Genomic DNA, 26,941 nt, shown 5'->3' on the forward strand with positions numbered 1-26,941 from the left:
TAATAATCAAATTAATGATAAAATTAAAAAAATAATAAATGATTTGGACTCTGTAGTTGAAATATCAGCTAAACAAGGAGAATCAATCACTGCTAATACCCAAGTAATTACTGCTAATACTAAAGCAATAACCGCTAATGTCGAAGAAATTACCACTAATACCCAAGAAATTACAAAAGTAAAAAATGTTTTCTTAAAACAAGAAACACAATTAGCTAGAACAAAAGGTGTTGTTGACAATTTATCTGCTTCTGAAGTTGCTACAACAAAACGACTTGATGATTTAGCTGAAATAATTCTTAAACTTAAAAAGAAAGACAAAAAAATAAAAGAAGAATTGGAAAAAGAATTGGAAAAAGAAATAGAAAAAGTGAGACATGAAGTGTTTCTCTTTGAATACTATAATAAAAGTTTTTATGATTACATAAAAATGAAAAAGTATTTTAACCGTGGTGGTGCCTGGATATATTCAACATATGAAAATATGACCGGTCTGAACTATTTAAATGCATTTCAATTTAGACCTGGAATTATTGTAGATTATAAAGATTTTATAAAAACAAACCAAGAATATAAATTAATTGCACAAGATGTGCTTTTGAAGGGTGTGTTTATAGTCGAAAAAACTGGAATTTATATAATAGATATTAATATTTTATTAACGGGGGCCAGGCCCATAGGTGAACCGGATAAACCGATTAAAAGCCCAATATCACATTTTATATTTAGGTGGTTGAGTATTATTCCAACTTTTCTTTTATTGAATACATCTGATAATGTAAATATCACAGCCGAGGACTTTGACACTGATCAGTTAATATCTATGTATAAGAAAAAAATTAAAATTTATCTAAAACAAGGGACAGTGATTGATATTCATCCTTATGACGATTCAAAATCTACAGAAGTAACATTTTCGCTTTTGACGGATAGTTACATCAAATTCTACATATCGGATGAACCTGTATCTTATGATGGAAACAGACTTTTGGATTAAAGGTTTAATTAAAAGATTAATTAAAAGTTTTAATTGCTATGTGTACCCTAATAATATGATTGCTAATTCAAAATAAGATCAAATATGTTACATTTTATCAATAAAAATAATCTGCCAAAAGTTTGCCAAGTTGGCAGACATTGTCGCATTGCTGCCACTTGGCAGAAAAATGGCAGGTTTTTGATTGGTTGAATTTGTGTTTGCCAAAGTTTTGCCAAAAGTTTGCCAAGTTGGCAGACATTGTCACATTGCTGCCACTTGGCAGGATTTTGGCAAATATTTGGTGGAAGTGTTTAATCATATTTTACTATAGGTTTTAACAATAATTTGTTAAAATTTGTTTTAAATTTGTTGAAATTGGTCAGCATTGGTCGGTTTAGGTCAAGGGTCATATGTCAAGTGGGGTCAGATATGTCCTCGCACCATCCTTTCTTATACTACTGCTGCTGTTTGTTAGATATCGAAAGAAATGTAAGATATATTTTCATTTTATACATCAGCAGGGTAACCTAGATCTCAACTGTTGTAATGTATAACAGTAAATGGTAAGTGATGCTTATGAAAATTAATAACATACTGTCACAATTCTAAGTCGTAGAAATATTTCTTAAAGCACGAAAGCGTCATGTTTAGATCAAATACTTCACGGATTTATAGATATATTATTAATTCATTGTAATGAAATTACAAAGCTCTTTCAGAACTGTTAAACAATATAATGCGGACATGTTCGAAGTAAGGTAAGATGTGCTTTTCATACTTAAGTCTGGTTACTGTTTCTGAGAGTATTTTACATAAGAATAAAATCCAGCAAAACAACGAAACTTATGGAGAACGGTGCTATAGAAATAAAAACACAAACATTCTGAGCTAAATGGAATAAGCCACACTATACTTGGGAGTGCCACGAGTGATTTCCCATGAACCAAGTTAATCGAACCGAATCTGCTAATACTTTGCATGGTTCCGTTCTGCAAAAGATTATCATATAAAAGGACTTATATAAATTAATACAGATTGTTGTTATATTCTGAACAATATTCAGCTTTAAATATATTTCTTAATGACTAAAATATGGATTTGGGTTATCAATTTTGTTACACGCTAATGAAATGCATACACATTATTTTTAGACGCAGTTCTAGCCTGTACGCTTTGATGCGAATAATCCATTACGTCAGCAACTGTAACACCAGCATTAACACGGTCAATCTCTGGTATAAGGGGCTGCAGAAAACTAATGTCGTCAACCGGCTATTCTCCCAAGGTCTTTAAACAGTTTAGCTATAGGAGCGGCGTGGCATGGTCGGGATCGGCAGCTATTGGGGCACCTTGTGTTGAAAGGTAACTGCTGTACCTGGTTAATTTTATTAGATCCGATTTATCTAGGTCCGTTGCATGCATTACTTAACTGCCTGCATGTAATAGAATAAGTAATAAAAATGCATTGATATGGAAAACGAAATAATCAAGAATATGAATAATAATTTCAATAATATGAATGCAAAGAAGACGTCACAGGAAACTGTTCAAGCATATTCTGTTTATGACGTAACAAGTCAGTGGCAGTAAGACTCTTCTAATTGAAAGTCTTATGGCTATTGGTTTCCTATTCGTCCGCCCGTCCGTCCGTTCGCCTGATGTTCGTTCAAAATAAATAGATAACACATTTTGACTGAAACCTCAGCAAAAGGTTTCATGATGACCCTGGCTTATAGTAATCGAACAATTGGATAATATGTACATGTACCTGACTGACATTGTAACATTTAAAGATATACAATATGTAAAATATGCAGAGAGCTTCATAGATTTTTATACATCTTAAAAATTAAGGTACATAGCAAAAGGCAATTTCTAGCTCTAGACTTTAACTGTTTTTCAATGACCTGCTGTACCTATTGAGTAAACGTGTATTCACTGCATACCTCGTTTTGGCGAATTTTATTTTCATAAAATGTTGAGTGGCCCTCAATACACGTAATGTGCATTTCGGTATGGTATATTGTAAATCTTATTAGTACTAAAATCTAAAATACATTACATTCGTTGAAATCTATAGTTATCATCTTATATCATAGTGATCGGTGAGAGCATCTTTGCCTCGTTTCTCATTAGTGCGAAGTACTAGAACCTACAATTTCCTATTAGGTCTGGTATGTTCTGCGCTTATTTTCATAGTTTTCTGCACCTTCGCGCTGCTATGTTGCTTCCAGGCATTTAGCTGGAGCTTTGTCTTTCATATTTTCTCATCATTTTCATATATACCATGCTATATATTTACAATATGCCATCATTTTCATTTGAAAATTTACAATAAAGTCACGGCCTTATCCCACATAATTTTGTTTTGTTTTTGCTATATTACTTGGTACATTCACTTTTGTCTTAGAACCGACGAACTCCCTTATGCAGTCAGACCCGTACTGTAGACAGCCTCCAAAAAATATAACCTGCTTACTATGGTCACACGTCACCTGTCTTGAGAAAATATATGTTTTCACAAATACCGGCATTTTTCAGTCACCAAGGGAGGTTCTGCAGCCGGGTCTGACTGTATATATATATAAATACCCTAGCACCCACCAATAAATTAAAAACCGTTTGTGACCTCGGAACATTTTTACATTATATCCATTACCAACTGGGAATTTTTAACAATTTATTCATTAAAAGGCGAGTAATTTGAATATTTGAAACTTTGAATTCATTATTGCTTCAAATTTATGAATCTTAATACAGTTTATAATTATCGTTGCACTGTTGTCACAAGTTACCGTTGAGACATGCTTTTCTTTGTAAAGTACCTCTCCATTACTTTTCTAACATTTATCGCAAATTGAGGAAATCGATCGGGTTTAAAATTTGAAAAAAGTTCCTTCCACCTAAGTTACTGTCTTATTTTGTTGACGAATATTTACGATATATTTTCCTACTTATACTTGTAAAACATGGCTCTAATATTTTATCTTATCACGATTTGAGATTGTGTGCATGTGCTGAATTGAAAGTATATAAACCTGAGGGTACAAATGTAATGTAGTGAATTAACTGACTTGGTTTATTTCAATATTTTTCTGTGTCTGTCACATCCTCTATAGCCGCCCATGCTTTTACCTGTATCAACCCGTCTGGAATGAAACGGATTTCAAACCTTTGAAATCGATCCGTCTAAGCTGATTTATCGAAAACTATAAACTGAAAGGAAAATAATATTTTTGAGAAATAAACGAGACATGTTGTAACAGGAAGCAAGCTATCAATACTTTCACGGAATTGATTATGAAACGGACAAAGACACGAAAAATTAAAAAACGATCGTTCTGTAAAAATCACCCAAACAAAGAAGTCGAAGTGATTTGTAAGGTCTGTAATGAACTCATGTGCTGCGTTTGTAAGTTAACAAAACACGAAACACACAACTGCAGAGATATTGCAACTGAAGCCGATGAAAAGTGTGGTCAAACAAATGAGCTAATCAAATATTATGAAAATAAACTAATTGAACAAGGGGATATAAATGCGTCCGTGAGAGCAAGAACAAAAAGAAAGCAGCAATTGTTTTCTGAAACACTGACTTCAGTGAAAAGGGAAAAAGAATCTGTCATTAGAAATATACAAAAAACTTTTGAAGAATTTGAAGGCAAAATGTATGGACTGTTTGAAGAATTCATAGATACATCAAGGGCAATTGTTGACGATCATACCCGCGTCGAATCCATAAACAAAAAAACTGTAAAACGTTGCAAAAGGGTAATCAATTCAGAAGATGATGTAACAAAACTGCAGACGTTTGAACACTTGATGAATGGTTTGTCTGCAATAGAAAAAGTTCAAACTCCAGATGTATCTGACGACGAAATAAACGAAAATTTTGACATCTGTGAAAACTGGCTGAAAGACTTGAAAGTTCGAAGTAGGAATATATGGTTGATTTTTATGGCCGCATTAAATTCAGTACACACAAAAGCGATTCAACTCAGAAATCAGCAATTAAAGAAGAGTGTAGCAAAACAGATAAAAATATGTTTTCTGAAACCCATTCAACCAATATGGGTCGAGGAAATAAGTGGGAAAAACGCAATAATTGTCCACCTCAGTATTGATATCGTGCCGCTTATAAAGATAGCCGAGCCCAATTTTTGTTTTGGTAATTTTATTCTTTTTACATGCTATGTGTTTCTTCAATTTCATTTTGAGATATCTAATAAACGATACAATTCTTGGACTTTGATTTCCTAATTTACATTTATGTATAAGGTGTTTTGCTAAGGTTTTAATGTAATTCGTTATCTGTAGAGATGGTGACTTTGTTTGAGAACTTGAAATTTTAATACATATTCTGTACCTTTGTTATCTAGGAGTTATTTGATATTTGTCAAAAATACTTATACGATTTGGCATTCCCCCAAAATATGTTGTTTCAAGGATTCTGTCTCCTTGTTACAAAAGTCGCAAAAGCCAGATTCGATTTTTTTGCTTTAATACAGAAACTGGTTATTTGCTAGAGTAGAAGACAGAATATGTTGGTTTTTCAATGATCCTAATCATCCTTTTATTGCAAACGAGACACATTTTGTGATATGTTGCTCATTTTATAGACATATACGTCATGAATATTTTAGAGAACTATATGGTACTACTGTCTTCGATTCAAAGACTGATTCTGGAAATTTGGTATACAGTGCAACCTCTGTAGAGCAACACCCTTTGGGAGATAGAAATATTGACTGTTATGTAGAGGTTGTTGTTCTGGAGAGGTAAATTTGATGGTATATTTCAGCTGAGGGAAATTTTAATGATGTTGTTATAGAGAGGTTTTTGCTTAAGAGAGGGCCACTCTGGAGAGGTTGTACTGTACTTGGTAAAGAACAAATCTCGCACACTTGCTAAGTACATTATCAAAGCGTACTTGAACAGATGTCAAAGTTTATATGGATAATTTGTTTCTCATAAATTGATAAAAATAGTAAAGATGATATTACCTTTATCTTGATATTACGTAAATGTGAATTCCAAGCTCTTGCGGCATTATATATATTTGTAATCATTTGTGACTTCATGTAAATATTGAATGTGATAATTGCAAAGGTGACTTACAGGCCCACTGGGCCGGGTGTACTTTGTATGTATTTGTATGATATAGTTTTGTAAAACTGTTTACACGTCACCAATATAAACAATTTACTTACTTACATGTGAACCTTACATTTAAATAAAAACAACACAAAAGGACATGAAAGTCTTGTATTACAAATATAGTAAGCCAAGATACAGTTGTCATTAAGCTTGTGGGTATCCATTCCATAACTACAGAGGTGTAAACGTGTGACGTGTGTATAGCAACGGGACAGCCACAGCGAATTGTTTTCGCTGCATAAATCGATAGTTATGTAGAGAGCTTAAAATGACACCAATCTCATAATAGACGAGGTGACTAGATTCCTCATAAAAACCGAGCTTCACCGTTGTATTTGAGAGGTGTGACTAATATCGGTGTGGCATTTGCTATCATAATAAATCTGATATTTTATAATTAATTAGTAATAGTATTTAAAGGTTGAATAAATTTATTTATCATCGATCATTTGACAGTATAAAGTATAGATCAATAAAAACTACGAAGACAACTGGAGCTGTCACAGGAGTGACAAATTAAACCCCAACAATACGGCCTTGTCACAGAAGTAAGCCAATGTCAAAGTCGAACCTCAAAATCAATAGGGGTCATCTGCTGATCATGACCAATCTCCCTATTAAGTTTTGTGATCCTAGGCTCAAGCGTTAGCAAGGTATCGTCCAAAAACGATTCAACTGTTCCGGGTCACTGTGACCTTGACCTTTGACCTACCGACCTCAAAATCAATAGGTGTCATCTGCTGGTCATAGCCAACCTTCCTATCAACATTCATGATCCTAGGCCTAAGCGTTCTCATGTTATCGTCCGGAAATGATTTAACTGTTCCGGGTCACTGTGACCATGATCTTTGACCTATGACCTCAAAAATAGGGATCATTTGATGGTCATGACCAACCTCCCTATCAACTTTCATGATCCTAGGCACAAGCGTTCTCAAGTTATCATCCGGAAACCGTTTGACTGTTCCGGGTCATTGTGACCTTGACCTTTGACCTAGTGACCTCAAAGTCAAAGTTGACCTGCATTTTATGATGTTACACCTGTTTACTAAAATTTATGATCCTTGGTCCAAGCGTTCTCAAGTTATCATCGGGAAACCGTATGACTGTTCCGGGTCATTTTGACCTTGACCTTTGACCTACTGACCTGTATTTTATAATGTTACACCTGTGTACCAAATATTATTTAACTGTGTCAAGCCTTTCATGAGTTATTGTCCGGAAACCAAGAAAACCAACGGACCGACAGACAGATCGATCGACAACCGACCCGACAAGCTCACTCCTATATACCCAAACTTATAACAAGAGCAGCTTTCACTGGAAAGTACGTATATCTGTCCAAAGTGGGAGGTACTCACAAGATAGAAATTAAAGAAATCAACGTCCTTTTCAAATATATTATATGAATGAAATTGAAGAGTAGTTTCATTTTGTGTTTATATGTGCATCACAAGTCGAGTTACGCCAGATATATATATATATAGCAGTATTATAGACGGAAACCAAAAAGATTTAATATTTTAAATATAATAATAAGCCAAAGCAATCATAATCAGGGAAATAACCAATTATCTTTAATGACTTTAGCGATTATTGTGAAATAAATAAGGAATAAGTTTAGATTATTCAGGTCATTTGGATTTGACTTGTAAGATCCGTAAGTGCATCCACGTAACTAACTTTTTAAGCAAATTCTTGTTTTCCGATGATGTAAAACACTAGAAACTGTATAGTTTATGCGACATAAAATATGTTCTGTTCTATTCATATTCCAATGTTTTCGTTGTGTATCAAAATTAGCCTAATGTGTCGCGTTCAAGAAATAGATTTACTTAAATTTTAGAAAAGTTAACACCATTTAAACACTCTTCGTAAATGACAATGAACAGCGGCAATGTCTCTTGACACAAAATTTAAAATAATTGTGGTTTTGTTTATTTATATTACTTTCGTCTTCAATCGTCTGTGATGTGTAGTATCGGACCTCAGGCAATGGTTTCGACTATTGGCCAGGAAACCATTCAATAATTGTTTTATTACATTACATCTGAAATTAATTTTGGTAGTACTTTTCGTATATCCTTTATTTATTATTCCAGTAAACGTATTTAATACAGACCGGCTATATACCTCAAAGTATACAAGGAGTCATACAATAGTTTTGTTTAAAGCACTTTACGTGGAAGTCTGAACGTATGTAGTGCTGTAGGAAAATGTAGTAACGTAAATCAAACGGAACACAAAACGTCATGTTTTTAGATTTTCATTGATCAATTTCTTCTTATTTTTCAAGAAGAAAGACCAACACTCGCCCCTACACCACCCCGACTCCACCCCCGCGAGAGTTCTCCAAGCTGCGTGCCGCGACGGTTATAATCTCCTATATCTGCCCGAGGTTTTACATAACAGTCATAACGCTTTTAGATTTCGAAAAAGATAAATTAATGGTTAAAGTACGTGTGTATTTCAAACAAATATACGTGAAACGAGCTAAAAATAGATTTATTGAAAATAATTATGAAGTTCAACGACATTTTCGGAAAACAGGCCACTGGCACCAGATCAGAAAGAAAATGCCTCCGTACGTGTTATACCCTACCCCTAGGTATTCTATAAGAACCATGGTCATGAACGGGAAAGTGCACTAACCCGTTTCAATCGTACATTTCTCAACTTAAACGCGCAGTTCGGTGAATGTGTACCTAGTATATTGAACAAGCGATAATTTATCATCCATCGTGCACCAGTCACATTGTCTCAATATTCCATATTGCTGAGATTATCAACACATTTTATGCTTTCGTCAACGTTACAGAAAAAACTTGCTTGAACTTCCCTAATGAACATCCGGTCTAGAGGTCACGGCAGTGCGCACATGTTTGGCGAAACGTAAACAAACAAAAACAGATTTTAAAAAAATCACAATTTTACACTAAAACTCGAAATGATGAATGAAATTCATCTTGTATATGATCTTTAATTTGAAATCGTACATTGGTCTGCATCTGTTCTGTATATTTTATTCCTTTTGCACATTTTGCTGCATTTTCACATTTTAGCGGACACGTGTAGTAAAATGACGATTGACATACATTTTTACAACAGCCAATCAGAATGGTTTTGTAATCTAGAACGGAACTTCACCAGGGAAGTTCAAGCAAGTTTTTTGTGTAATGTTGAAATTACTATAAACTACGCGTTGTTTTTTTAAGATAAGATGTATTGAAAAATGTGACTGGTACACAATGGAAGATAAATTACCACTTGTTTGATATCCATAGTACACATTTACCCAACTGCGTGTTTTAGGTATGAAATGCGCGATTGAAACGGGTTAGTATATTTTCCCGTTCACGACCATGGTTCTTATAGAATACCTAGGGGTAGGGTATAACACATACGGAGGCATTTTCTTTCTGATCTGGTGCCAGTGAAACAGGCAACTCTCAAGTGTCAATCCGCAAAGGATACCTCGTAGCTCAGTGCCTCAACGCGTAGGCACCGGAAACTAGCAATTAAACATAATTAAATCAGTGGAGCTATTAGTAATTTTATTTGGAATTATTATGAAACGACATGTTTGGAAAAAAAAGCAATTCTGTAAGCATTTGTGATTTAGCAATATGACTAATTCAATATTCGGTATCGTTGAATTTTAGAAATGAAATGGCTGAAGGTGGAAGTAGTACTTATAAATGTCGAATTTGTTTATTACCTGTTTCAGATCCAAGATTTTTATCGTGTTATCATTCCTTTTGCCTTAACTGTTTAAAGGAGAAAGTTAGGGTTACAAACTCCCTGAGTTGTCCAACATGCCGTGCTATTACAAAAATCCCGGAGTCTGGAGTTGAAGGATTACAGCGCAATTTCTATATTTCGCGTGAGGAAGACACAGCTACTGTACCAAAATCTGTTACAGGACTACATTGTGATATATGTCAGAAAGGCCCATCAGCAGTACAGAAATGTTCAGAATGTGACCAATTGCTTTGTGAAGAATGCGCGCATGCACATTCAATGAATAACGCTTCACGAAGCCACATATTGTCCACAGTATTCGCTAGCAACACAAGAGAGATAGGTAATGTTAAAGATAGATCATGCTGTAAGAATCACCCAAATAAAGAAATTGAAGTGATTTGTAAGGACTGTGATCAACTCTTGTGCTGCGTTTGTAAGTTAGGAGGGGATTCAACACACGAGTGCAGAGATATTGCAACTGAAGCCGACACAAAACGAACAGAGGCAAATGAGTTTATTCGTTATTATGAATATAAACTGGTACAACAAGATGAAATAAATGCTCTAGTACGAGCAGGAAAGAAAGCAAAGCAGTATGTCTTCTCAGAAACGTTTAGTTCAATGAAAAGGGAAAAGGAAGCTATCATAAGGGATATCAATGCAACTTTTCAAGAATTTGAATGCAAAATGCATGGACTGTTTGAAGAATTCAGAGATACATCACGGGCAATAAATGACGATCAGGTCCGTGTCGAATCCATAAACAAAGAAAATGTTGAACGTTACAAAAATGTAATAAATTCAGAGGATGACGTGCAGGTACTACAAAAGTATGAACACTTGGTGAATGCTTTATCTGCAATAGAAATAGTTCAACCTCCAGAGGTATCTGACGACGAAATAAACAAAAATTTTAACATTTGTGAAAATTGGTTAAAAGATCTGAAAAGGCAAAGTAGCGCAACAATTAAATTTTATGGCGATATTAAATACAAAAATAGAAAAAGTGGATTCTCCACAGGTCGCCCAACACGACGAAATTGAAAACGTTGCAGGCTCGGATTGATTAAGACTGTTAATGTACGGCAGTGGAAATCATGCATGCTACCGTCCACGCATTCTAGCCCAGGGTAGAGCAGAACTCAGCATTTACATATGTTGCAAGTACCAACAGGCAATTAAGAGACATCCGAAGATATGTTCATACTGCGGTGTACATGTAACTTTCAATGGTATCCAAGAAAAGCGGCAAATGGAACCCATTTACCTCAGATTTCAGTGTGAGAGTTGAAAATAGGTTGAATTTCATTGCGACATATTCACCGCAGTAAATACAATTATTTGTTTATATGTTTAAGACTTTATTAGATGTATGCTATAAGTGGTTATATAGTTTTTGTACGTGTCTCTTGTTTTTGTTTCTGTTTTAGTTGTATATATTAATATTAATATCGTAAACTCTATAGATATGTGAAGTGTTTTGAAACTAAACAAGGGGTGCTTTTTTTTCTCAAAAAAAAATGCAGTCTGTGAAGAGACCTATTTAGGAAAATATCGCGACATACGTTCGCCGGTCCGTAAATTTTCTTTTAAATTTGTACACATTTTCAAGACATTTTTCAACAAAATGAATAAAATATATGCTTGAAGACCCAGTTTTCTTTTGTGCTTCGAAACTGCGGTGAATTATGAAATCTCAAAGGGTTCAAAAAGCGGCATTTGACGTCGTATATTTTCCCGTTTTATATCTGACGTGATAGACACTGGGAACATACGGAACTGTTGTATGCTAGTAACGACAAGATCTTAAATCATCTGTTAAAAATTACTACATATGAACTGAAAATCTCAAAGAAATCGACTGGCAACTTCAAACGGGATACGAGCGGATCGCTTCCGACTTGACCAACCACCATTTTATTAGTCTTTATTATATACTATTTTATTAGTTAACTGTTTTTTAACCAACACAAGCTTCTTCGCTTTGATAAGCGTCTTTAGTTAACATATGCAAAATTCTTTAAATGTGAACAGTAAAATAATGAAAACAAATAATGAAAACGTGTTAATTGTGAAATAAAACGTTTTGTGACACGTTCAGATATTAACACTTTCATAAACTTATTACACCTATATATTTGTTTTGTTTTTCTTGTGGTTTAACGCCACACCGACACAATTACAGACCATATGGCCACTTTGCAGCTCTTGTTGGTGGCGCTTCCTTCCTGAATTATTTCAGGCACGAGCGGACACATGGTCAGAGCCACAATCTTTCCATAAGCTGGATGGCTTCCTTATATGGAAGGATTCTACTCCTCAAGCGAGGTTTCGAACCCACGGTGATGGGAAGTCGGCGACCTTAACCAACTACGCCCCTAACCATTTAGGCCATTAAATACTTGTAGAGTAATTACTTTAAATAAAAACATACACAGTAATCATTAAATAACTGGTTACAATGATATTCTTCGAGTTTATCTAGAGACTAACCCAGTAGCTGACATTCAAAAAACAAGAGGACCATGATGGTCCTGAATCGCTCACCTCTTCCCACATGACCCAGTTTTGAGTAGGACGTCGTTTTTTCTATTATTTGACATAGTGACCTAGTTTTTGAGCTCATGTGACCCAGTTTTAAACTTGACCTAGATATTATCAAGATAAAAATTCTGACCAATTTTCATGAAGATCCATTGAAAAATATGGTCTCTAGAGAGGTCACAAGGTTTTTCTATTATTTGACCTTTTGACCTAGTTTTTAAAGGTACGTGACCCTGTTTTGAACTTTATCTAGATATCATCAAGGTGAAAATTCAGATAAATTTTCATGAAGATCCATTGAAAAATATGGCCTCTAGAGAGGTCAAAAGATTTTAATAATTTTAGACCTACTGACCTAGTTTTTGACCGCAGTTGACCCAGTTTCAAATCTGACCTAGATATCATCAAGTTGAACATTCAGACCAACTTTCATACAGATCCCATGAAAAGTATGGCCTCTAGAGAGGTCACAAGGTTTTTTTTATTATTTGACCTACTGACCTAGTTTTGTAAGGCACTTGACCCAGTTTCAAATTTGACCTAGATATCATCAAGGTGAACATTCTGGCTAATTTTTATGGAGATCCATTCACAAGTATGGCCTCTAGAGAGGTGACAAGGTTTTTCTATTTTTAGACCTACTGAGCTAGTTTTTGACCGCACATAACCCTGTTTCGAACTTGACCTAGATATCATCAAGATAAACATTCAGACCAATTTTTATACAGATCCCATGAAAAATATGGTCTTTAGAGAGGTCACAAAGTTTTTCCATTATTTAACCTACTGACCTAGTTTTTGGCGGCACGTGACCCATTTTTGAACTTGACCTAGAGATCATCAAGATGAACATTCAGACTAACTTTCATACAGATCCTATGAAAATTATGGCCTCTAGGGAGGTCACAAGGTTTTTCTATTATTTGACCTACTGACCTAGTTTTTGAAAACACGTACCCCACTTTCGAACTGGATTTAGATATCATCAAGGTGAACATTCTGACTAATTTTCATGAAGATCTCATGAAATATTTGGCCTCTAGAGAGGTCACAAGGTTTTTCTATTTTTAGATCTACTGACCTAGTTTTTGAATGCACGTAACCCAGTTTCGAACTTGACCTAGATACATTCAAGATGAACATTCAAACCAACTTTCATACAGATCCTATGAAAAATATGGCCTTTAGAGAGGTCACAAGGTTTTTCTATTATTGGACCTACTGACCTAGTTTTAGACGGCACGTGACCCAGTTTCATACTTGTTCTAGATATTATCAAGGTGAACGTTCTGACTAATTTTCACGAAGATCTTGTGAAATATATGGCCTCTAGAGAGGTCACAAGGTTTTTCTATTTTTAGACCTACTGACCTAGTTTTTGATGGCACGTGACCCAGTTTCATACTTGACCTAGATATTATCAAGGTGAATGTTCTGACTAATTTTCATGAAGATCTTGTGAAATATATGGCCTCTAGAGAGGTCACAAGGGTTTTCTATTTTTAGACCTACTGACCTAGTTTTTGACGGCACGTGACCCAGTTTCAAACTTGACCTAGATATCATCAAGATGAACATTCTATCTAATTTTCATGACGATTTTGTGAAATGTATGGCCTCTAGAGAGGTCACAAGGGTTTTCTATTTTTAGACCTACTGACCTAGTTTTTGAAGGCACGTAACCCAGTTTCGAACTTGACCTAGATATCATTGAGATGAACATTCTGACCAACTTTCATAAATATCTCATGAAAAATGTGACCTCTAGAGTGGTCACAAGCAAAAGTTTACGGACGGACGGACGGAAGTTCTAACGAAACGGTATTTATGTGACATCCCCGTTGTTCTCTCTATTATTCTAGCAGTCACATAAAAAGAAAAAGGTCACATAAACAGAACGGAATGAATGACATCAAAGAGAAAGTACCGTTATGCAGTCACTTAACCATCATTTCGCGGGCACGGACGCACGCACGCACGGACGACGGACGACGGACACCGCGCGATCACAAAAGCTCACCTTGTCACTTTGTGACAGGTGAGCTGAAAAAGGAAGTTAGCAGAAAGAAAACTAGCCTTTCTTTATAGATAAAAGTGATTCATATATGGTTCTAAATAGTTTAAAATTTTGTTTGTCAAAATTATTTGACATGTGGCTTTGAAACTTTGAACACTTCTTTATTATAACTGTCTCTGTTTGAAGACAAGGCTACATAACTCTGACAATTATTTTGCTGCATTTTGACCTGTTTGTTAGCATAGCTCTGTGACAAATAGTTTGGCTGAATTGTGAAACTATTTGACATGTGGCTTTGAAGCTTTGAACACTTGTTTATCGTAACAGTTTCTATCTTTAGGCCAGTGTACATTACTCTGTCAATTATTTTGGCTGAAATATGGCCCCTTTTGGACTTGGAAATTGTTCAGCTTTTGTCCAAGTCCCCGATTTGTCAAAACTATTTGACTTTTGACATTGAACCTTTGAACACGCGTTCATCGTCAATATATCCATCTGTAATCAACGGTATGTAATTATAGCAAAGGTATTTCGCTGAATTTTTGTCCTTTTAGGACATGGAAATGATTATATTTTTCGTATCAGTCCATATTTTGTCTACACTGTTTGACATATTGCTTTAAAACTTTGACTACTTATTTACCATCATAGTCTCTATATGTAGGCAAGGCTATATAACTAGGACAAGGATTTTGTCTTAAGTATATCCCATTTTTTGACATTGAAGTTAATTTAGTTTCGCGTATTATTCATAATTTGTCTGAACTGTTTTATATATGGCTTTGAAACTTTGATCACTTGCTTTCCATTATAGTCTCTATGTGCTGGCAAGGATACACAATATAACTTTTCTACTTACATTTAGTTAGCTAGTCCATTCGGAAACTAACTAGAAACTCATACTTTCATCAAATATTCAAACAGTCGAGAGCGCTGTCAATAGACAGCTCTTCTACAATGCAGAATTTAACTGAATTCTGAATAATATGGCTAATAAAACAAAATATGTGTGCTAGATTTTTTGCTAGCCTGATTGGGAAATTTCATACTTACCCACGTTTTCATAAAGGAAGTATATGGGAAACTCACAATTTTGGTAACATTTAAGCGAACAGAATTATTTTACAATGTAGATTTTAAAGAAACTTCTGTTAGTCGTAAATACAAATATGGTGTATTATATAGAGAAATACTTCACATTTCAAGCTGATTTTAAGACATTATCTGGAATCATTTGACGAGTCAAACTTTCTAATACCATATGTTATCTTTGCAAATCTAGTAATCAAGTAACGTTGCCGTTTTAATAAACTTACTTATGGGTTGCCATTAAATCATAAAATGGTTTTACTTCCGTACGCCGAAGCCAGATCCTGATGAATGAAGTTACACCATTACTTCCGGTTTATCAAGCGTGCAGAACTACCTTAATGAATTCTATATGATAATAAATCGGGCTAAACATTTCTTACAAATTTATTAAAACTAGTTATTAACTACAATGCACAAATCAATACATCATTTATAAATATTTTACTTAAACCCGGAAAAACACTATTATCTTTAAAGTGTTTAGCGATATCAGCATATTTGCAGCTGCAAAATAAATGCAGTTTGTAGATATTCTCGTGTAGCCTGTGTTGATCATGAGATTAATATATTACAAAAACTTCGCGCATGTGCATGTTCGATTGTTTAGTTTGTTGATTTAAGAAATTTCTAAAATGTCTAATTTCAGAAACAACAACAGTTTTCTGTTGACAGGGCGCTCGACTATTCGGAGAATTGACGTAAGTATGGGTTTCTAGTTACTTTTCGAATGGTCTAGCTAAAATATTGTGAGTAGAAAAGCTATGTACTATATCCTTGTCCTAGTTATGTAGTCTTGTCTACATATGGAGATTATGAAGGTAAACAATTGGTTAAAATATCAAAACGTTTAGACAAAACATGGACTGGTATAAAAAAACAACTGATTTCCAAGTCCAAAAAAGGGCCATGATTCAACTAAATCTCTTTGCTATAGTTACATACTCTTGACTACAGATGGAGATAATGACAATGAACAAGTGTTCAAAGTTTCATAGCCATATGTCAAATAGTTTTGACAAATCGTGGACTTGTAAAAAAATTGAACCAATTTTCAAGTCCAAAAAAGGTCATAATTCAGCCAAAATACTATTATAATAGAAAGGAGTTCAAAGTTTCAAAACCACCTGTCAAATAGTTTTGACAAACATGAACTTTTACGAAAACTGAACAATTTCCGTGTCGAAACAGGGCCATAATTCAGATAAATACTGGACAGAGTTATGTGCTATTGTCTACAGAAAGAGGCTGTTATGATAAACCAGTGGTCAAAGTTTCAAAGCCACGTGTCATATAGTTTTGACAAAACATAGACTTGTTTAAACACTGAACCAATATTCAAGTCCAAAAGGGGCCATAATTCAGTCAAAATACTTGATAGAATTCTAGCCTACAGATAGAGACTGTTATAATAAACAGGTGATAAATGTTTCGAACAGTTTACACAAAATATGAAATGGTACGAAGAACTTCACCAAAATTTGTAAGTTGAAAGGGGTCATTATTCAGTCAAAGTCCTTGACAGAGTTACGTACTCTTGTCTTAAACTGGAAATGGTGATGGTACACAAACGTTGAAAGTTTCAAAACTATATGGCAAAAGGTTTTGTCAAAATGTGGACTGATATGAAAAACATAATCGAGGAGTGACGCCGACGCCATGGTGAGTAGGATAGCTCTCCCTATTCTTCGAATAGTCGATCCAAAAATGGGAACAGCATATAGAGATAAGTTTTAAACTTTAAACGTATGTAACAAATGTTAAACCATCTAAGTCTAACGGATCATTATCATGCTCTTCATATGTACACTTAACAGAAAATGTTACTGTGAGAACAATACATTGGTAGTAAGGTGTAAAATGCTAAAAAAAATCCGACAATGACGTCATATGTTTTTATCCGTTTAACAGCGTCAAACATTATCTAGAAGTAAAAGAAGTAAAGGAATACACACAAAAAATGTCTAGAATTATTAAACGAAGGAAAGTTATTTTGAGTAAGGGAAATGATAATAAAAATAAACTTAAGAACATTTACTTCATGTCATTTTATATTTTGACTGGAATGTCATATGATCTAAAGCAAACCTTCTTTCCAACAAAAGGTATTTTGTGGATTTTAAAAACAATGGGATGAAGTCGCTAAATGAATGAAGCTAGCTATATCGTTGATTATTCGATTCCCATGAAACATTAAGATATTCACAGCAAACTGTATACTGTTCTCAGTGTTTGTAAATTGTAAAATGTACTTTATTAGATATTGCAAAATATTGAGTGTTACCTTAAATCAATTGTTAACTGTATATATAACTTCGCTCCAAAATATAATATGTGTAGAAGGTAGTACATTATATCATTTTATCGACACTTACTACTAAAGTATAAGCTGTCCAATACCTTTCTATTACTATGAATGAGTCTTCTTTACTTAGAATAATATAATAGTATCACACCCAATTTATACAGCGCCTTTTTCATGATAAACACTTTCCTTTCAAAGGCGCCTTACATAGCACAAAGGCAGATACACAGGATGCCAAGTTCATCCTCTACTAAAGCGAGAGAAAGCCCCCCGAACAGTGGGAGAGACAAATCCATAAGGTACAGGCTTGTCCGGGTACCTAAGTCTAGCTCTTTTCGAATAGATAATCAGGTTCTTTTAATGTACCTTGTGTATAGCACGCCTTTCCTGAGAAGACCCAGTGCTTGTCTCTTGGCTAGGTGGGAGACACTCAAGAGCATCTCAGAATTTCCCAGTGCATGGACCGGGATTCGAACCCCAGAACCCTAGATAAATAGTCCAGCATGTTACCACTAGATCACAGGCAACCTATCTAAACTAACTGCACAAGTCATTCTGCAAATTTTACATTATACATAAAACCTAAAGAAACTATATCACTGATTTTTAGCAGTATACTTCATGTATTTTTTGCATTCCAAATTTACGATAACTGACTGTTTTGTCCGTTAAGTTTTATGAGCCAAGTAGTACATAATTCAACTGTTTCCATCAGTTTATGCCCAGAAACAACTGGGACCAATGACACTTCTATTTCACGTAGTTTTTTAACGAGGCTGTCATAATCTTTTAGAAATCTTACATCTTCACTTGTTTCAAGTGCTTCTTTTGCATTGTCTATTGTTTGGTTAAAGTTTTCAGTTTTCAATTTCTGATTTTCATTCATCTCATTGAACAGCATTAACTGATCTTCGTTTAATTCCCTAATTTTGCCTTCAAATGATTTGAAGTTTTCATTTAACTTTGAAATAAGCAGATCTTTTTGTTTTCTTAAATCAGTTATTTGTTCATTAAAATATGTATGTTTTGACTCCGTTTGTCTTTTAACAACACGCATATCTTTTTTAATTTCTGTCAAATTGTTCTCAGATATATCAATGAGATCTCTAAGCTGCATCTTCTTTTCCTCCACTTCTTCAGAAATTGTACCGCACGAATGTTCCTTGTGCAATGAAATCTTACAAGCTCGACATATTAATTCATCACAGTCCTTGCATACCATTGTATATTCTTCGGATGGATGACTTTTACAACAGGATATAACACCATCTAGGGCAACTTGTCTCAGTTCTGAATATATAATTGAAACCAGTTCGTGATCTCGCGAAGATGACATGCGCAAGTGTACTTTACTGCAACTTCTGCAGAAATTCTGGTCACATTGTCTACATTGATGACTTGCTAATTCATTTCCTTCGCATGCGTCACAATCTAACTTAAAGTTATGATCATGACCTGTTTGAATATAAAAATTTGTCTGAAAACATCCCACTCCTCCGTCGGGAATGGTTATTGGTGTCCGACAAATTGGACATGGAAAATGTCCACTTTGATCATTTTTTTCAACAATATCCTCCAAACACGTGAGACAAACTGTATGAAAACAAGGCAAAAGTTTTGGATCTTTAAAGTTTTTACAACAAAATCCACATTTCATCTCTGTGTGCCTTTTGGCCATCACTTTTCCTTATACAAGAGAGACACCTTCAGAAGTAAATGTTGAGGATATAAAGGGAACTTCCAATACACTTCCTATGTCCAACAACGACAATAGAATTAACCAGTCATAACATTATTGCGCGATATTGTACAATGATATATGAATGATTGTTATGTATATAACGTTAACTTGTGTCAATATCAAGTAGTAAATTACACTCGTAGTGCATGTATTGATTATATTTATTCAAGCAAATATAGAACGTATCACATTACCAAGACCAAATTTGTTTCAAAACGCTCAAATTCGTCGTCGGTACGTGGTTGTAAACAGACCTACATTCAAAATGTTTCAATGCCATTGAAAAATGATATTTTGGTTATTGTTCAAAACTTTGTAAAGCGCATATGTAAATTTCAATAAAATCATTTTAATGTTATACCATAAAATTTGGAGGAGGGAAGTTATGTTTGAATATTAAATAGGGTAGACCGGGTTTAGCTCGAGCTTTTTATTACCATGGCTTTGACTTAATACAGTGACTTACGAAACATAGGTATAATAATACTTTTCAAATTAATTAAAGTCCTCTACCGGAACACGTTTAGAACTGTTGCTATAGCATCCACAATTAAAAACATTACAAACAATTGAAATGGCATACGTATCCATATTGCCTCTTTTTACAATGCAACCAAATGAAAACCTGCATATTCTCAAAATTGCCAGCCATCTATAAATCAGATTTCATCATTAAATTCCTTGAACTTTTAAAGTTCTAGCATGATCGGCCTTTTACAGACAGAAAAGACAGACGGACGAATATGAATTCAAGTGGACAACATAAAACTGTGCAAAATTCCTCCATAATTCCCTCTATCTGCTTAGATTTCTTATGTTTAGAAGGGATATTGTTCATTTTCGTTTGCTTGTTTTGGTATCAAACTTCGCCCTCCGGGAAGGATATGTGAATATATTAAATTCATTCACGGTTAATCTAAATCTAATTGAATGTTAAAACAAGAGCAAACCTTCAGTAGAAACAGCCGGAACCATACAGCAGGTTATGTAATAGAGAGCCAAACCATTAGACAACAAGGACGACACAAACAAATAAATATATTAATACAAAAAGGTACCATAACCTTCTTAGATTATCGGCACTTTGTACCTTTTTGCATTAATGGGGCGATTGGGCACCGCCTTGTAACAGTCAGAGACAAAACCACCACTGGAGAGTTCAAACTGGTTATTACCTCACCAAATCTAACAAAGGTTATATCTTACTTTCACGTGCAATGCGGATAGCTCATCATCAAATATAAGGGTTTGTTGTTAAAAGGGACATGCTTTCAGAGTTTATAAAACTGGTTGATATTTTATTAGCGATATAATGTACATGGAAAATCGTCTTGATTTACTGCTTGACTGGTTACGGGTTAAGAGGCATTGTTTAAAAAATCTTTCAGTCATGTAACGACGGATTCTTCTAGTAGCAGTGTACACAGTGCTGACCTCTTTAGTGTGCCACATTTGAATATCATGACGTAGCCACATGAAATATCAAGTCACACTGACACCTTCTGACCAGTTGCAGAAATTTCCTGTATGCACGAGTGTTTTCAATAAATAATAAACTATCGCTTTAGAATTACTTCGTACTCACGAAAACTTACTTATGCAAGTATGTCTTCTTTCATAGGTTTTATTTTTTTATACAAATCTGGAGGCGTTTCCCTTAATCGTTAGTTTCCCTTAATAATTTGGTACCAAAACGACTTCAACACACTTTGGTTCCAAATAAGTGCTCTATAATTAACTCATACACTTTTTTTCAACATTACTATCAAGAGTTGTTTTTTTTGTCCTTACTGTATAGAATATCCCGATATGAATCTTAAGTAGATAGTTTATACATTGTATGAATATCATAAAAGAGTCCATTGTTTGGCATGATTCAATTCAATACAGAGATTTTATGACATTGGCAAGATTGAATAAGACAATTCAATAAAAGTAACTGCTGTAAACTATAGTAATAATTACTGCAAAACAATTTAAAACATATTTTTTATCAGGAGCGGATCCAGGATTTCGGTTTGGGGGATAGGGTAGCGCTGAGTTTCCAGGAGGCGGGGGTCCAGCGGCTTGCCTCCGCAGAATATTTGTGGCAAGTTTTTCTCAAACAGTGTAACTTTTAAAAAAAAAGCAATCTGAGCAAGATGATGTAACTATTGTCTGTTCTAACCACACCACTAATTATAAATACTGATTATATAAAGATTTACGAGCTAAGCTCTAAGCGTTTCTACTAGTAGAATGACTGATATATCAGGATATCACAAATGTATGCTCGCAGGACTTTAGAGGAAGTGTGTGGGGAGGTGGGGATGGGGGTGGAGGCACCCGCTTTGTTCCCCACATGGACCCATTCTTGCTTATAATAATTACATGCCGGCCTTTGTGAGTCAGCTCTGCGAAATTTCACGTGAAATGTGAAAATATATTCATGAATTTCTTATATTTCAATCCTGTCACTTCATAAAAAATTGTATGTTATGTATCATCTGGCCATTGAAACATTATTGTAGGACCTGGGCAGCAAAGAGTCTCACTGCCTGCATCCAATACTTGGTATCCAAAATAAAGTCATACATTTATATACAATTACTTTTGTCGTCATAGAAGCAGATTTCGAAAGTTATCACCGTAAGCAATTGATTTTCTTTTATAAGCAAAATGACCATTTGGCAGTAAACAAAGCTCTTAAATCATAATTCAGATGATTTACCTTAATCAAACATACTTAAATTGATTCCTATAGTAATTAATTCTGCATAAAATAAATGTCTTCAAATCGTTACCATTTTACCAAATGTAGGAGCAAAGGTCTTAAGAAAACTATATTACCTTTTTTTGGCATGTATCCATATTCGATTATAGTTAGATCACAATGTGCATGTACATTTTCAATATAAAGACATTATAAGATTTATAGTAGTGGTAGTTGTCAACGAAAAGCAGCAGAAAACATATAATTACAGGCTAGTGAATTGGAAATTGAACTTGTCGTCACCTTTTGCTAAGATGGAAGCCGGCATTCGTGGAAATCATCGTCAGGAATTTAAAAATGTTATTATCGAGACAATAGAAGAAGTTTCGGGTCCTTTAGTGGACGTTTTGGTAGTTATTAAAACCTTAATGAAATTTCAAATGCTTAATAGTGAAAAATGTAAAATGTTAACACAGCTCTGCTCGCAGTATTCGTCAAACAAAGACCGTTTAACTGTTTTTGCATGTGACATATATGAAACAGGGACATTAACATTTCTTTTAAATATTCTTGATACGATTGGGCTTACCGACATTGCTAATGCTCTTTCGCAACCTGTGCGTAGACCGATACGTAGAGTTGATTTACCACATTCGAAATATTTACAAAAAACTTACTATGGGCTAAAACAAAATATTGACAGCAATACGCCTGTTAATAGGAGTGAATTTTTGAGAGTACAGTCCGAAAAGATCCGAAACTCATTCCACGGAAACGATAATTTGAAAGCTGCAAGCAAGTTTGCTGTCGTGTCATGGCTTCGCATTCAGCATTGCAATCGAAACACACGTCTTATCAGAGAAGTTCTGGATGACATGAAAAGGAACTGGCCTAACGGAACAGATGACACCTTGTGTCAGATATTCTACCATAGCAAAATGGCGATTGCCGCCATTATGGATGAGGACGTAACTTCCGCCGAAGAAGAGTGTCGTATTGCGAAACATCTGAGCGCGTCCCTTCATGACCCGCTTACTAAAGCTTTGATTTGTCATGACAGCAGATACACTAACCAAAGAATATTTGAACAGCAAAGATCCGAAATACACCGTCAAGCAATCTTGTCCAAGACTGAAGCTGGTCTTTGTTTCCTTGAATCAGATAGTAACGGGTACGATAAGTTTAGTAGACAGATGAAGAGAATGTTTCTGCTTTACGTTCAAGCTAAATATACACAATGACCTTAACACCCGAGAAGCTGATACTTTGTCTGAAGATGAGGTAAATGCCGCCTCCAATGCGATTGACTGCTTTGAAAGCACCTTGCAACAAGAGGAAGCGCTTGACCCGAGAAGAGCAATGATCTACATGGTGTGCAAAGCAAAGATTCAAGAAAAAAGAGGCCGTTATGGGAAAACTGAATATCTATTGTCTAGAGCAATTGACTTGGCACAAGAGGGAGCGCACTATTCAACCGAGTATATGCATATAAGAGACTATTCTGACAGACTAAATGTACGTGAGTCTTACGGTGTTGTGCCTTGGGATGCAATAGAATAGTTTTTTGAGTAATCGCAAAAAAAATAGGCGAACGATGCATTTATTTTAAGGCGTTCCAGTCGTTAACAAGATTTTAACAAGGTACTGTATATTAAAAAGAATAGTGTAAAGCAAATAAAATACAATAGAGTACATTTGTTTGTTTCAGTGTTAGACTGAATTAACTTCCACAGAGTGAATATCAGATACATTATTTACCATTTCATTTCGTCGTTTGGAAAATACAGTCGGCTTTCATTTATCAGTATCTCGAAAAAGTACACGAATCTATTCCGCGTTCTATTTCACTATATTATAGACGATAAGCACACGGCCCTATCTGTTTCTTTTTTTTTTCTAAAGGAATTCTCAAGTTTTGAAAAATCAGGGTTTAACTAATATGAGTTCTACATTGTAGAAAATATTTTGATCGGAGCGAGCAGAAGCAGTGGAATTAGAAGAGATAAACGATCTAGAAAAGGCAAAATTTTTATCGTGATTTCTTCAGAGGGGTATACACTATGACATCGTCTTGCATATGTTGCCTTCCTTCCTTTAGTAAAACTGACACAAACATGTGTCCTCGTAATTAGAACGTACGAGCAGTTCAGCGCATTTTTCGCAAAAATTCTGTTTATTACCTTGCAGACTCACAAACATCACAATCAAACTCAGAATCAGAACAGTCGCTCGTTTGAAAAAAACTGGTTTGGAAACACCTGACACCTCCATCTTGGATGGTAATAGGTGTCTGACAATCTGCGCACGGAAATCGTCTGCTTTGACCAGCAGTTTAAACATTACTTTATAAACTTATGATATTATGGCAAAATATTAGGTTCGAACAAAGTCCGCATTTTATCGCAGTGTACTTTCCTGCCGTTAATGTTCAATAGTCAGGATAACATTAATAGATAATAGTAATTTAAAAAATAGCAATTTGTACTTAAACTAAAAAGTCTCACAGCTCCGAAGTAATTAATTTAGTCGCGACCTCAGTTTTGATTAATCAGCCATAATATCCCATTCATTTTATACGATATCTTTGTTTAAGGAGGTATGAGCGTATTTATTTTCAGGATATCCGCCATTTTGAAAATTGTTTCTTCGAATATTGCTTTCTAACAAAAGTTTTGCCAAAAATTAATGTTAAATAATTAAAATATGGCTAGTAATGTACCATTTAACCAAATATATTATGCATTTTGCGAAAAAAAAAAATCACCCTTATTTCTGGCTGGCATTTGCCTAAAATTGTCATAAGATTTACAATAGGGTAGGGGTAGGTAATTTCAAATATCTATTAATTATAAAAGTAGATCAGGTTTGGCTTTGATATTTTCCTGACTTACACATATAATGTTATGCTATAAGTAAAATAAAAGTTTTCAAGATAGCACTTTATATTATCTAGAAAATATAAATTAAAACAAAAAGAACAAATAAATATCAAAATTCACCACTTTTTAACAGTTTTTTCTTAATAAATCTCTTAGATGCACGGCGACCCCTACTTTGTTTCTTTCCATTTTGAAGCATTTTTGTGTGTCATTAATGCTGCAAAATATTGTGAAAATCTTAACGTCAGATTTTTTTTTTGTAGATCTAAATACGTTTCTTCCATTGAAAATAAAGTGAGTGGGGTAATTATGTTAACATGTAAAACTTAAAGAGATTTGTTAGGGATATTTATGCTTATATAATATTGACATCACCATATATTCATATTAAGCTGTAAGACCTGAAATCCCTATAAGATTAAGTAGGATATTATATGTTTTATAAAGTACCAACATTTTTTTCAACTTTACAAAATTTCAGAAATGCGTAAACAGTGGGTGAAGAAAATACCCTATAAAATTAAAACGAGTTCGGTGACCTATGTTTTTTCTGCTCTTGTTTGTCTTAGAAACTAATGTTCTTCAAGCTCACAGGGTATGAAAAACTTCTTAACGTTAGAAAAAATTTGCTCGTACATCCTTAGATAAAGAGGATAAATATCACACAGGAAATGCCACGTTCCAAAAAACGCAGCCTCCTCAAAACGAAACACAAAGCACGCAGATGTGCACATATCTAACACACACATACAAGCAAACACACGAGGACAAAACAAACAAATTGGCCTTATATTAGAAATGTTGACCTGCCTTTGACAAATAGTTTTAACACACATTACAAACATAGACCGAAGCATGGTTGCAAATCTTGGATTGCCTTAAAATGACCAACCCACACATTTTAGGCGAAAAATATTTTTCTCAAAACTCCATAAAAAGTGAGTACTCTGAAAGTGACTAGACAAGTGATACATATTTTTGACAAAGCTTTTTGCAAGATATTCTTTTAAATAACCAAATATATTTGCATAAGTTAGTAAACCGTTGCAACGCTTTTGAAGTAATGCAGAAAATTTACATTCTTCTGCTTTTTTACCAATAACTAACGTTTACTTTCATCCACTGTATCATTTTGTAGTGTCATATATACATTTTATGCAAATTTGGTGGAAATGAACATGTTGAAAAATTTCACCTAAACTCTTTAAAAGGTGGAATGGTGTAACAGAAAAGAATTACACATCATAGGCGATAAAGAATATATTGACAGATGTATGATATTACAGAAAATTGTGTAAACTAAAATTTAATTGACACTGATGGGTAGGTTTTTTATTTTGTTTTGGATACAGGGAATGCGAAACTTATGTTTTTGTCGACGAGAAAGTATAATTCTATTATGTCAAATCGAACATAATCGCCCGTTTGGGGTCCTAATAGAGTTTTACTTTACTGTTGGCAATAAAAACATTTTCACGTACCATTTCTGGAATCCAGCATCGACATCAATTGAAATATATATTAGCACAGCGTAAGAGATATCATAATTCTCATAAAATTGCAGAAAACCATTCGTATATATGCAATTTTTGGCTACGTATGGTTGGAAAGGCAAGGGAAATCGCAATTTTGGTAAGGACTGACTTTTAGCTAATTTTATTGCTCTCTGTTTCAAACACACACAATAATATAGATAACAAAATAAAACAACAAATTAGGGCCGGGCTGCATGTTACTTCGACATCAACATTCATTCCTTCCCTTAAAAAGAATGTTACTCACTGCTAAACAGAT

The 26,941-nt window shown here is 34.5% G+C and overlaps 2 protein-coding genes across 3 annotated transcripts in view; one reads left to right on the forward strand and one right to left on the reverse strand.

The window, feature by feature from the left end:
- The window catches only part of LOC128546983 (uncharacterized), a 46,369-nt gene extending 26,678 nt beyond the window's left edge, over positions 1 to 19,691 (reverse strand). Inside the window, exon 1 of one of the 2 annotated variants that reach the window (XR_008366248.1) lies at positions 15,758 to 19,691. The gene's annotated coding sequence lies outside the window, so the exon portion shown is untranslated. The remainder of the gene's footprint in view (positions 1 to 15,757) is intronic. The other variant, XM_053518450.1, reaches the window with a different exon arrangement.
- LOC123531727 (E3 ubiquitin-protein ligase TRIM56-like) lies at positions 9,524 to 12,013 on the forward strand. Its single transcript, XM_045312946.2, has one exon. It carries the CDS (start codon positions 9,806 to 9,808, stop codon positions 10,922 to 10,924), a length of 1,119 nt encoding a protein of 372 aa, XP_045168881.2. The 5' UTR covers positions 9,524 to 9,805; the 3' UTR covers positions 10,925 to 12,013.
- Positions 19,692 to 26,941: the final 7,250 nt, after the last annotated feature.

Source organism: Mercenaria mercenaria, chromosome 11, assembly GCF_021730395.1.
Source record: "Mercenaria mercenaria strain notata chromosome 11, MADL_Memer_1, whole genome shotgun sequence".
Classification (NCBI taxonomy): Eukaryota; Metazoa; Mollusca; class Bivalvia; order Venerida; family Veneridae; genus Mercenaria; species Mercenaria mercenaria.